The sequence below is a fragment of the Quercus suber genome, unplaced genomic scaffold (assembly GCF_002906115.3).
Source record: "Quercus suber isolate HL8 unplaced genomic scaffold, Cork oak 2.0 scaffold_562, whole genome shotgun sequence".
In the NCBI taxonomy this organism is placed as follows: Eukaryota; Viridiplantae; Streptophyta; class Magnoliopsida; order Fagales; family Fagaceae; genus Quercus; species Quercus suber.
This window is the reverse complement of record NW_027070007.1, coordinates 368,216-382,470: the sequence shown is the minus strand read 5'-3', so window position 1 is coordinate 382,470 and position 14,255 is coordinate 368,216. Positions and strand designations below refer to the sequence as shown.

General features: G+C 35.6%; 1 protein-coding gene, 1 long non-coding RNA gene and 1 pseudogene across 2 annotated transcripts; 1 reads left to right on the top strand and 2 right to left on the bottom strand.

Annotated features, from left to right (window-relative positions):
- Nucleotides 1–639: 639 nt before the first annotated feature.
- Nucleotides 640–1,335, bottom strand: LOC112017706 (uncharacterized). The gene has a single exon (XM_024050160.1). It carries the CDS (start codon nucleotides 1,333–1,335, stop codon nucleotides 640–642), a length of 696 nt encoding a protein of 231 aa, XP_023905928.1.
- A 6,142-nt stretch (nucleotides 1,336–7,477) lies between these two features.
- Nucleotides 7,478–13,911, top strand: LOC112017698 (cytochrome P450 71AU50-like; annotated as a pseudogene).
- LOC112017699 (uncharacterized) lies at nucleotides 9,134–10,917 on the bottom strand. Its single transcript, XR_002883498.2, has 3 exons — nucleotides 10,804–10,917; nucleotides 10,499–10,585; nucleotides 9,134–9,554 (listed from the first exon to the last, which is right to left on the bottom strand). It is a non-coding gene; the product is annotated as an uncharacterized LOC112017699 (long non-coding RNA).
- Nucleotides 13,912–14,255: the final 344 nt, after the last annotated feature.

The window sequence follows — 14,255 nt, the reverse complement described above, 5'->3', positions numbered from 1 at the left end:
TGGGCTGGCTACTTGGGCCTTTCCAATTGGGCTTAAGTGTGTGACTTGGAGTGGGACCAAAAGGGACCAAAAGGGACCAATAAGACACTAGCTCCAACGCCAATCATTTTCATTTTTAAATCATATATATTGTAAACCTTTTATAATAAAAATTGATAATAACTTTAATATTTTCCTTTGTGATGAGACACACAATAGGATTTTTTTTTTTTTTTTTCATATATATATATATATATATATATATATATATATGAAAATGACTCAGCCGTCTCCTAAGATACTTTGTATCATATATTCCTGTATACATTGTTGTGCCGGCCATTCGGGGAAAGCATTTTTCGCACAATCATATAAAACAATGTTTCTTTTGTTTTGCTATTTGCTATTGCTGCTTGAATTTTGCGTTCATCCAAATCTTACTACCAATTCAAAAAGCTTGATAATTTTTCTTTGTGGCCTTTTTAGAACTCACACTGTCACGCACGCTATCGTTAAAATATGTGGAGCCATTCTCACTATCTTTTTTAGTAAAGTCCAAAAACTAAGACGTGCGTATCTTGAATCCTTGATATGTTCATGGTACAATTTGAAATCACTTTTGCTATTTTTTTTTTTTTGAAACCGAAGCATATCATTCAATTAAACAGAAAAATTAGCATCTTGGTACAAAGCTTCCCTAGCAATTGGAGGAACATCTTCCATCCAAAACAAATCTTGACTAATGTTTCTAGCAAATTGAGCTAACTCATGAGCAACTCTATTCCCCCCTCGCCTAGTACATTCAATCCTAACCCAATGCAAGTTCATAATCAAATGATGTATATCCCCAATTACATTCCCAAGCAAAGAAAAATCATCCTGCAAAGCTGAAATAGCTTTTATGATAGAAGAATTATCCCCTTCAATGACAAGTTCAGAGAAACCAGCATCAACTGCAAATTCAATGGCTTTTCGACATGCAAGAAACTCAGCCTCCTCGCTACAAGATACCTCAGGACCCTTTGCTGCCATGGCTGCCATAACCTCACATTTGTCATTCCGGATAACTGCACCAAAACCTGAACTATTAAGAGCCGAAAACAGAGCTGCATCAAAGTTAAGCTTGAAGATCGAAGGAGAAGGGGGTTGCCAGGTGTCCTGAGAAGATTGCCCTTCGTGTGTTGGTCCCATCATTACTGATGCAGTCTGAAACTCCTCAAGAAACTCTGTTGCCCGATTATTCAACCAACCTGGATCATGAAACTTACCTCCATCCACAACTCGATTTCTTTGATTCCAAATCAGCCATGCTCGAACAAGCACAACCTCCAAATCATGAGACTCTACCCTCTCCATTAAGTATTTCATTAACTAAAGCATATCCGCCATACTTGACCCACCTTTCTGCAGAATTTTTAAGCTACCTACCCACACATCTCTAGCCGCACCACATTCCCAAAGCGCATGGACAACTGATTCTGGAAACCTCAAGCAAATTGGGCACATCACATCTGCAATAATTTTTCTCTTAGACAAATTCAATTTTGTTGGTAAGATTTCATGACAAGCTCTCCACCCAAACACCTTTATTTTATTAGGAATTCTAAGCTTCTAAAGTGCAGACCAAACCTCCTTTCCAGCACAACCCCGATAACTCTCAGCTACCCTTCCTTCTCTCAACACTTCCCTAGCCACCTTGTAAGCGGATTTAACAGTAAAAATCCCTTCCTTTGGTGCATCCAGATCATAAAGTCCTCCACGCGTCTTTAGCTGAGCTATATTCTACAAATAGCTTCGGCATCTTCTTTTTCAAACATATCCATGATAACATCAGCCTTCCATGCATGCAAGTCTTGGTCAATTGATTCAGCAACAGTTGCCTCGCAAATTTCATCTTTCACTAGATTTAGAGGTGCATTTGTTGGATAATTCGGTATCCATTTACCCCCTAGAATCCGAATTGATTGGCCATTCCCAACTCTCCAACAACATCCAGACTTCAAAATAGGAAAAGCAGCCACAATACTCTTCCAAACAAAAGAGCAATTTGGTGACTCCTTAGCAGCAAAAAGAGAAGTTCTTGGAAAATATCTAGCTTTGAGGCATTGAAACACCAAAGAATTACTATCATGTAGCAACCTCCACCCTTGTTTAGCTAGCATTACTAAATTAAAGGCCCTTAGATCCCTAAAGCCCATTCCTCCCTCCCTCTTCGATAGAATCAATTTTTCCCACCTTTGCCAATGAATTTTCCTTTCATTCCCCACCTATCCCCACCAAAACTTAGCACACATTGCATCCAGTTCATCACAAAGTTTCAAAGGGAGTTGAAAAAACACTCATAGTATAAGTAGGAATAGACTGAGCAACTGCTTTAATCAGAATTTCCTTACCAGCCTTAGACAACATCTTCCCTTTCCACCCCTGCAGTTTTTTCCATATCCTATCCTTGAAGTATGAGAACGTATGATACTTTGTTCTCCCTACTAAGGTAGGCATCCCTAAGTAAGACTCAAACTGGTTCACTTCCTGCACTCCCAAAGTCCTCAAAATGCCTTTCTTTTGACTAGCTGCAGTATTGCTACTAAAAAAGGCCGAAGACTTCTCTAAATTTATGGATTGGCCTGACGCATTAGCATAAGTCTGAAGCACCTCAGAAATGACCTCCACTTCATTATGTGTTGCCTTGTAGAACAATAGGGAATCATCTGCAAACAATAAGTTGGAAACTTTCGGTACCCCTCTGCAAATGGAAGCGCCATGAATTTTGCCACAGCCTCTGCTTTTGCCAACAAAGATGTAAATCCCTTTGCACATAGCAGAAATAGGTATGGTGAGAGAGGGTCTCCCTGGCGGATTCCCCTAGATGGTCACATTCCCATACGTCTTTCCATTAAGTAGAATAGAGAATGATGTGGTGGTGACACATGTCATCACTCTCTCAATCCATTTTTCTAGAAAGCCTAACTTCTGCATAATGCCCTATAAAAATAGCCATTCCACTCGATCATATGCTTTGCTGACATCCAGCTTCAAAGCCAAAGCACCTGTTTTACCGTTCTTCCTAACATGCGTGGAATGCAATACCTCATATGTCACAATAACATTATCTATAATGAGTCTACCTGGCACAAAAGCACTCTGAGTGGGAGAAATAATATCAGGAAGCACTTGTTTCAGTCTATTGGCAAGGACTTTAGAGGTAACCTTATAAATGACATTACAAAGACTAATAGGTCTAAATTCAGACATTTTCTCAGGATTCTTCACTTTAGGGATAATCACAATATTGGTATAATTTAAATCTGGTAACATAACTCCATTATTCAAAAAATCTAACACAGCATTCACTACATCATCACCTACAATATGCCAGAATTTTTGATAAAACAAGGCATTCATACCATCAGGGCTGGGTGCCTTTGTTGGTCCCATCTGAAATACAGCTTCCTTGATTACATCAATAGTAAAATCCTTGGAAAGCATCTCCTGCATGTCTATAGTTACTCTAGCCGAAACTGTACTTAAACACTCCTCCATCTGATGACATGAACCTATAGAAAAAAGATTATCAAAATAATCAACTGCAACTCTGGCTATGTCCTCCACCTCCTCCACCCATTGCTTCTGTGAGTTCATGATACCCTTTATATAATTTTGTCGTCGCTGTTGTGATGCTTTTGAGTGGAAAAATTTAGCATTTCTATCCCCATGTTTTAACCAAGCAACCCAAGATCTTTGTGCCTAGTAAATCTCTTGTTTCAATAAGAGATCATCTAACTGTTTACTGATTGCCAAATACTCCACCTTACTTTCATCAGTAGTGTCAGCTCTGTTAATTCTATCAAGCCGATTCTGAAGGGATTTAACTTCTTCCTCCTCAGGTCTGGTCCTTGTGTCTCCCCATGCCTTTAATTCATCACCACATGCCCTAATTTTTGTATGCACATTTGCCAAACCCGAATCCCCACTTCCTGCCAAACTCCATGCTTGCTAAACTCGAGTTTCATAGTCATCCCACAACAACCAACTTAAAACCCCGATCAGCTCTACGATGTTTCTGTCTGAATTTTTGAATCTGGATAGCAATAGGAAGATGGTCTGAAGCATGAGGAAGAAGGTGCACTACATTACTGAATTGAAATTTCTCAATCCACCCCTTCGTTGCCACAGCTCTATCAAGTCTTAATTTAGTATTTGCATCACCCGGTCTCTTATTAGTCCAAGTAAAAGGATATCCTTTGTAACCAAGGCCTTCTAATTGACAACTCTCCAAGGCCTCCCTAAACTCATTAATCTGGGAATTATGTGGTTGCCTTAAACTTTGTTTTTCTGAAGAATGGAGTATAGCATTGAAGTCTCCAAAACATAACCATGGACCCTCCACAAAAGTCTTCAAATATTCCAACAGTTTCCAAGACTTATGTTTTTGTTGTGTCTTTGGCCAACCATAAAACCCTGTCATGAACCAAACAAAACCATCTTCCTTAGTTACCTTAGCTAAAACATGGTTTGCAGTATAATTAATCACCTCTAACCTAATATCATCATTCCATAAAAAAGCCAACCCTCCACCAGCATATGGATGCTTAACAATTATTTTATTCTGAAAAGGCAAGTTACTGTAAAGATTATTAAAACCCTCTGTATCCAACCGTGTTTCCATAAGAAAACACCCCATGGGAGCTTGTTCCCTCACTAATTTGCGAAGGTTACGACATGTCCAAGGGTTCCCAAGCCCTTGGCAGTTCCAACTTAGGATCCTTATTGCTCTCGGCAAGGGTGGCTCTCCACCCCCGCAGATAAAATAGTTCCAACAACATCACCATCTCCAACCTTTCCACACTTAGTCTCCCTAAAATTAGATTGATCACACATCTCTCCTTCCCTAGTAGAATCATTGCTTCTTTTTCCACAGGTAGGCAGTTGTAAAACTTTTGACAGTCCACCAAGCCCAAAATCCATTTGGTTAAACCTGGTCCAAGTGGATTTGGGCTTTATAAAGCTAGGCCCAACCATCTCCAACCTCTGATCCAGTCCACTAGCTTCAACCCCAATCACTTCTTCCTTATTTGTATCGGTTGCCACCTCAATTAAATCTACCCCAGCTGGCTACCTTGTCATTGCTCTCAGCTTCTCCACATCAGTACCTTCACAAACCGGACCTGATACCATCTTTAAAGATTTTTCGTTCTGCACGTCTTCAATTCCTCCCAACTCCACGTTAACACCTTCCTGGAAAATAGGTAGTTTCCCTAAGTTCTCGGACTCAACTTCAACCTGTTTACTAGGGTTTGTACCTTTAGCTCCCACTGTCGGAAAAGTCTCTTGCATCGGACTGTAGTTGGTAGACTCCCCTGACATTTGTTCTTTCGCAGCCTTAGCACTACCATAGTTATTTCTTCGTGAGAAAGAATGTGTTTGCCCTCCCAAAGCTCTTAAAAGCTCCCCATATTGATAATCCACCTCCCTACTATTCTGACTAACAGCGAAATGTGAAGCACAGTGCTTTACATCGTGCCCCAATAGCCCACAATAATGGCAGAACAGAGGTAAGCGTTCATACTTAAACGTTACCCAACTACGCACCCCATCTGAACCAGCAATGAAACCCCTTCTCCGCAACGACTTCCCAATCGGCACAACAACTTTAACTCGCATAAAATAATTCAGATCATCTTGCCGTCGCTGCCCTTCTACTTCTTTAACTCTACCAATTCTATTACCAACTTCCCTAGCAACTTGAGGGGAAACCATATCAAATGGTGCACCCCATATTTGAATCCATAGAGAAGCATGCCCCAATCTGATATTCCCTACTGTCATCCCCTTCTGCCATCTTTGAAGCAATAATAACTGATTGTCGAATGACCGAGGGCCATCTTGTAGAATACGTGCCATATCAAACTCAGTTTGATACTTGAATTGGGAAAGATTCGGACCCACTTCAATAATCTGTAAACTGTTTTCCAATCCCCATGCCCTTCTCAATGTATTCTTTGCTGCACGTTTATTGAAGGGTTTACATGTTAGAAACTTCCCAATAAGACTCAAACTACAACTCTCCATAGCCTGCACTCTGCCTTCATCGGAGATAGGGATAATCTCCTCTTCATCAGAAGTCAGCTTCATATTGCCCAACCTGTCAGCCACATCATCTGCCATACTGCCGATATCACAAAAGAAAGAATGGAAAACAAAGAATGAAAGGAAAAAACAATACCCTTAGACCTAGGTCAAGGGAGGGAAAGCTCGTGAAACACGAGGGAGAGAACTCTACGGCTGAAATCACTTTTGCTAATTAAACTCCAATTATTTTTTTTTCTTTTCTAAAATGTTAAAAATTATTATCATAACACATTGATTTATAAAATTTATATAGTAAAATATATAGAAAATGATAATCTATGTTTGAAATTATTCTATTTCTTAATTTAGATTAAATACTACAAATTTAAAAATGTGTGAATTGCCACAACCTTTAAAATTTTAAATAATTTGGTAGTTTGTATACTTTTGCATCTAAGAAATAAAAATTTAATTGTAAAAATCCTATTCCACAATTTTTAGTATACCATCACTTTCTTAATTTTCAGCCTAGACCTTTACAAATCTTTTAATTAAACAGCTATAATAAATCATACTCAATCCATAAAAAAATATAAAAAATGGATGACATTTTTTTGTAATAGAAAATTATTGGATAATTCTACAATATTACAGTTGAGGTGTTATTTCACATCAATAAAAATAGATATATAATTCAAGATACAGCTTAAAAAACAATGTGAAAAAGTTGCCATGTAACAGGTAACTTACTTTTATTGGTATAGAGAATTAGGTGATTGTACTCCAAAAATGCTATTTTTATTTTAGAAGAATTGGTAATTTAATATGATATTAAAGCAGAAGATTTTAAGTTTGATTCTCTTACCTCCTTCACATTACTTTTTATTTAAAATTTCACGTGTTTGGCTTTACCTATTAAAATAAGTTTAACCTCACATGTGAGAGGAAATGTTCAAAATATGTGGATAAATAATTAAATTTACTATATCTTAATAGCTTAAATTTTTGAAAAAATTAGTTAAGTTAATGTATTCTTCCTTTAACCCATTTTAAAATAAGTACTCCAACATCTAGGATCTATTTGGATAAAACTTATTTTGCTGAAAACTACAAACATTGTAGCAAAATAATTTTTAAATGTGTAAATAGTGCCATGAGACTCATTTTTAATGAAAAAAGTTACTAAAAAGTGGAGTTTGTGGATCCTGTGAATAGTATACGAGACTCACCGATGTGGTTGAAAATGAGTTGAAAAGTCAAAATAGTGCAGTTACTGTTCATAAACAGTGCATGAACAGTAGCCACACCTTCAATTTTGTTTAGCTAAATGCGTGCTAAAAAAAAAAGAGTAAAACGTGCATTTGCGCAAAACGTGAAACGTAAACGTGGATCCAAACCTACAATTAATATATACAGTACTTATTTAGAAAAAAATAAAAAAACTACACGTTGGCATTGATCAACTTATCTAAAGTTTGTAGTCCATTTGTACAATTTCCCTGTTATAAATAACTGCTCCATGTTGCAACTGAACTTGCCTTCACTACACACTGAGCTCAGCGGCTCAGCCTAAACATGCCCACCTTGGCTTGGACATGGATCATACTCTCAGTTGTCTTGCTCGCTTATATATTGCAACGGAAAAGCAAGACCAAGAAGAAATTACCCCCGGGTCCAAGAGGGTTCCCTATCTTCGGGAACCTTCATATGTTAGGAGAATTCCCTCATAAAGATCTTCATCAGCTAGCTCAAAAACATGGTCCCATCATGCATTTGCGCTTAGGCATGGTACCTACCATTGTTGTCTCATCCCCAGAAGCTGCCAAGCTCTGCCTTAAAACACATGACCTTGTGTTTGCTGGCAGACCACGTAATGAGGCTTCAAAGCACACCTCTTACGAGCAAAGGAGCCTGGCCTTTTCTCAATATGGTTCTTATTGGCGCAACTTACGTAAGATGTGCACCCTTGAATTACTTTGCAACCTCAAAATCAATTCTTTCAAATCCATGAGAGAAGAAGAGCTTGACCTATTGATAAAGTTCATTCAAGAGGCTGCACATGATCATGTTGCTGTTGATCTTAGTGCCAAGGTTTCATCTCTCAGCGCAGATATGAGTTGCCGTTTGGTGTTTGGGAAGAAGTACATGGACAAGGAGTTTGATGAGAGAGGATTCAAGTCCGTACTCCGTAGTCCAAGAGGGTATGCAGCTAGCCGCATCTCCAAACTTAGGCGATTACATTCCTTATGTTGCATCCCTTGACCTTCAAGGGCTAACACAGCGGATGAAGGCTGTGAGTAAGATCTTTGATGCCTCTTTTGAGAAAATCATCGATGAGCATCTTCAATCAAAAGATGAAAATAAGATCGACCAAGGACTTTGTTGATGTCATGTTGAGCTTCATGGGATCCGAGGAATCTGAGTACCATATTGAACGGCCCAATATCAAAGCCATAATTTTGGTAAAAGAAATGATATGTCCACAACATTTTCACAATATTTTTACAACAAATTCTAAGTGATAGGTTGTTACTAATTGTTATTGTTAGGATAAAAAAAAAATCTTGGTGTTGGGTTCAAATTTGAATCAACTAGTCGCTAACCCGTGTGATGCACGAGAAAGTTCTTAGAAATACTAAAATTTTCCAATTAAGGAGTGGTCAATTCAGTAAAGTTCTTAAAAATATTAAAATTTTTTAATTAAGGAGTGGTCAATTCAGTGAGAAAATGTATGTCACTATTAATGTTTTTGGAGGGTTGAGAGAAATTTAGTTAAGATAAATGGATCTTTTTGCTATGGATTTTAAGGAATAAGTCACACAAATGGTTAATTACGGCACTAATATTCAAAGGAATACGCAATTCATTAGAATGTAAAGGATTTGAGTTGGTCAGCCAAGGTGCGTGTGTAGTGATCTCGTCTCATATTTCTTAGTCTACCAACAAAATTTTGAAAAATAATATGATGTTTAAACATTGGTTATTACCTGCACAACAAAAAGGGTAAAATTTCAAATCAAAATATTACATATCACATCTAAAAGAAACACTAACAAAAAGTAAAAATATACGACATGCACTAATAACAAAAATTTATAATATTTGAAGAGTTTTGCAAATCAACTCAAAAAAATCTTATTAAATTGGTCAAGGGCAGCTTCACTAACTATATTTTATCAATATAAATAACCTTCTTCATAAGACTTTTGCTTAAATTATCATACTAAATATGAGAAAACAGGTGCAAGCATATTGTTGTTGACTCTACACTATATCCCAATGAGTTTCTCTTGGATTGCTTTGTTCTTCTCTCTGGCTTAACAACTAAAGCTAATCCATCATAACGTTCCTGCAGTGTAAAACTTTGCAGACCAAAGTCGAATCACTCCACCTTTGTTTATCTCTCAATAATTAAGATAGATAGCTAACTTACACATTTCCAGAATTTTCATTTTCTACTTTTGCAGCCCCCAAAAAAAGTTGTCCTAATTTTATCAAAAGCTTACCTGCCATTAGTATTAAAATTCTTAGTATATACACCATTAGCATAGATACAAATTAATTTAAGAGTTGCCTTGTTTTAAAAAGGCCATAAAGCTCAAATATCACCAGTAACCAAATAAAAGAAATCATTGCTCAGTACTAACAGTAAAATTCTCATTAATCTAGTGCAATATAGAACAAATGTGGATTTTATAAAAGTATCCTATAATACTCATACAATATATCTTTCTTCCATATTCATGTGCTAAATGGTTTTGCTTTAATATATAAACATAATAAGGATTTGTGTCAATACTAATCTGCTACAAATCTAATGTAGATTTTGCTCTCATATATTTTGTGCCTTAGTGATAAAATTCACAAAAATCCCATCCAGTATTTTATTGAAAAAGGAATGAAATAAAAAAATAATTAAAAATCACAAAATGAAGAACCAAAAATCAAGAACATAGAGGGAGATTGTTGGAAGCAGAATTAACAAACCTAGCATGAATTGTGAAGAGTCAATTGGTAAGATTTTAGACTCGATTAGAAAGGAAGCAACTCTAAAAGTTGAAGCTCGCCAAACTCTCTTGCATTATTTTTGTACCTCCTAAGGTAGGGATACCAAGGGTTTTACTGGACAAAAATCTAAATAGATTAAAATGGAAGATGGTAAAAGAACTTAACAATTTATTTATAACTGTTGAAAATGTTACAGGATTTTCAAAACTGCTAAAGTTTGTCAAAGTTAGCAAATTTTATATACCTAATGGATAAAGATGAAAAGCATATATTAGCAATACAAATATAAGCATATACTACTTATGCATGAAGATGAAAAGCATTGTCAGTAAAATCATTTGGAGTACAAATATAATAGCAATACCATTAACCACTATTCAATTGGCAAAGCTAAAAGTTGTTTTGGCAATCAAACAATCTAGACGTAAAAATAGCCTTTTACCTTCCACAGCCTTAGGGTGTTATCTTTAGAAGCAGCAGCCACAATGATACCTTCCACAACCTCTTTTTCTAACAAAGACAGCACCACCTTATGCATAACATAGTCACCAAATAACATAGTCACCAACCAAAATCTCCAACTTGTAGTACAACTTTAAACAAAATACAAATGTATAAATAGTTACTAAGTATTTAACATCTAACCACTGTAATTTATCACACACACAATGAAGTATACAAAAAATTTCCAATACCAAGAGCAATATAAACAAAGAGAAAGTAAGAAAACACAGAAAGGACACTTACAATGTGGTTCATGTGGGTGTGAGAGTATGCAAACTTATGCAGGTTTTGTGGCCTGCGATTGACAGATCCTTCACCAGTAACTTTGTTTTATATTCATAACACTTTCAGCTACAAACCACCATCTAAAAAATACACATAATTTAGTAAATAGACACAAAATTAAAATAGAACAGAAGGAAAAATCCACATTAAACAGAGGCCCAAGAAGGACAGTAAATAAATTAGATTTACTAAAATTAACAACAATTTATAGCATAATAACATATTACCATTAAATTTTATTTATTTCAATCAACCCAAACAAATAAAGACCAATAAAATTATGGTATATAACACCAATAACCTAGAGGTCAAAGGTCAGAGGTCAGTTTGTGTTTTGTGTTTTTCAAGGAAAGATGGAAAGGTTGAGAGAGAGTTGAAGAAGAAGCAGATATCTTCGATTTTGCACGGGTTCAACCTTAATCAAAACCAATTATCCAAATACCTAAATTAAAGAAAATCAAACCAAATCCAAATACCTAAATCTAAGATAACAAAAATTAAAATACTTGCACTGGTAGCGGCTTTGGTGACATATGACGGCGGTGGGAGGCTGGCACTTTTTGCCACTGAAGGAGTGTGAGAGTGCCCATGGGATATGGTTTAGGGGTTTTGAAAATTGAGAAAGGTAGAGGTTAGAGAGAATGGCAAAAGAGAAGAGACATTATAAAACCTAAAATAAAAAAGAAAAATAAAATAGTGGTAGAGCATCGGGTTCAGGATTTTTTATTTTTTTATTTTTTTGTAAAATAGTGGCAGAGCATTGGGTTCAGGTTTTAAAAAAGTTTTATTATTATTATTATTATTATTATTATTATTATTATTTTAACAATGTCCTGATGTGGAAAATTGTGGTAGAAGCAGCAGCCACAATGATACCTTCCACAACCTCTTTTTCTAACAAAGACAGCACCACCTTATGCATAACATAGTCACCAAATAACATAGTCACCAACCAAAATCTCCAACTTGTAGTACAACTTTAAACAAAATACAAATGTATAAATAGTTACTAAGTATTTAACATCTAACCACTGTAATTTATCACACACACAATGAAGTATACAAAAAATTTCCAATACCAAGAGCAATATAAACAAAGAGAAAGTAAGAAAACACAGAAAGGACACTTACAATGTGGTTCATGTGGGTGTGAGAGTATGCAAACTTATGCAGGTTTTGTGGCCTGCGATTGACAGATCCTTCACCAGTAACTTTGTTTTATATTCATAACACTTTCAGCTACAAACCACCATCTAAAAAATACACATAATTTAGTAAATAGACACAAAATTAAAATAGAACAGAAGGAAAAATCCACATTAAACAGAGGCCCAAGAAGGACAGTAAATAAATTAGATTTACTAAAATTAACAACAATTTATAGCATAATAACATATTACCATTAAATTTTATTTATTTCAATCAACCCAAACAAATAAAGACCAATAAAATTATGGTATATAACACCAATAACCTAGAGGTCAAAGGTCAGAGGTCAGTTTGTGTTTTGTGTTTTTCAAGGAAAGATGGAAAGGTTGAGAGAGAGTTGAAGAAGAAGCAGATATCTTCGATTTTGCACGGGTTCAACCTTAATCAAAACCAATTATCCAAATACCTAAATTAAAGAAAATCAAACCAAATCCAAATACCTAAATCTAAGATAACAAAAATTAAAATACTTGCACTGGTAGCGGCTTTGGTGACATATGACGGCGGTGGGAGGCTGGCACTTTTTGCCACTGAAGGAGTGTGAGAGTGCCCATGGGATATGGTTTAGGGGTTTTGAAAATTGAGAAAGGTAGAGGTTAGAGAGAATGGCAAAAGAGAAGAGACATTATAAAACCTAAAATAAAAAAGAAAAATAAAATAGTGGTAGAGCATCGGGTTCAGGATTTTTTATTTTTTTATTTTTTTGTAAAATAGTGGCAGAGCATTGGGTTCAGGTTTTAAAAAAGTTTTATTATTATTATTATTATTATTATTATTATTATTATTTTAACAATGTCCTGATGTGGAAAATTGTGGGAGATTCAAAAGTTTCATTTATATATATATATATATATAGATGACAACTAACCACCTATGATTTGTTGTGAAAATGTTGTAAAAATATTGTGGACGCAGCACCTCTCTTTTGGTAATTATTCATAAACTTACATGGAATTAGTAGGGAGTCAAACACATGTATGAAATTGTTACATTGATTATATTAGAAAATTAATTATATTAGGAAAAAACAAAAAACCAAATTATATATATATATATATATATTTGTGTGTGTGTGTAGAATTCAATATGTTCCAAATATAATCGTGATTATATAACATGATTCCTAATTATTTTCCATTGATACTACCTAATTATTTTCCATTGATACTACATAAGAATTTGAAATTAAAGTTTTGTTCTTTTTGTAGTAGTAATTTGCTGGCAATGAGCTCCTTGTAGGACATGCTTTCGGCCTCAATGGACACTTTAGCAACGTCATCAATTGATTGGATACTCATAGAATTGATCAGGCATCCACGTATAATGAAGAAAGTTCAAAAGGAGTTGGAAAATGTGGTGGGTTTAGAGAGGATGGTAGAGGAATCAGACTTGGAAAGCTTGGAGTACTTGGACATGGTATTAAAAGAAGCCATGAGGCTACATCCAGTAGCACCTTTGTTATTACCTCATGAGTCATTGGAAGATTGTACCATTAATGGTTACCACATACCTCATAAGTCTAGACTCATAATAAATGTATGGGCCACCGGGAGAGACCCAAGTGTTTGGACTGAGCCAGAGAAGTTTAACCCAGAGAGATTTGTTGGGAGTAACATAGATCTTAGAGGACATGACTTTGAGCTTATCCCATTTGGGTCTGGGAGAAGAAGCTGTCCTGGAATGCAATTGGGTCTAACTGTGGTTCGGTTAGTAGTAGCACAACTTGTTCATTGCTTTGATTGGGAGCTCTCTAATAACACGTTGCCAACTGAGTTGGACATGACTGAAGAGTTTGGTATCATTACTCCAAGAGCCAAAAACCTACTTGCTATTCCTACTCATCGCCTTCACAAATGACATTCAGTGTTCTTTTTTAGTTGTCTAGAATAATTAAAGTGCATGTATGAATGTCTAGATTTGTGGTTGTATACTTGTATTGCATTTGCTCATTTTGTGGTCCATATTTGTTGCTTAACAGTTTATATACCCAGCGGTTGATCTTTGAACCCAATGGTAGTGTATTTATATACTATTATTTCTAACAAGTTTATGAAAAAAGATTATATAAAAATCACACTTTATCAACAAGTTTGCAAAAAATATTATATAAATGAGTTTTACTAACGTGTGCTCTTAGAGTATAAATTAATAAATAATTTTGGGAAACTTTTTATGGAAAAATGAAAAAGTTATCAATTTTT

Excerpts from the sequence above, each read along its gene's own strand:
- LOC112017706 (XM_024050160.1), bottom strand. The coding sequence starts at position 1,335 with ATGGAGAGGGTAGAGTCTCATGATTTGGAGGTTGTGCTTGTTCGAGCA.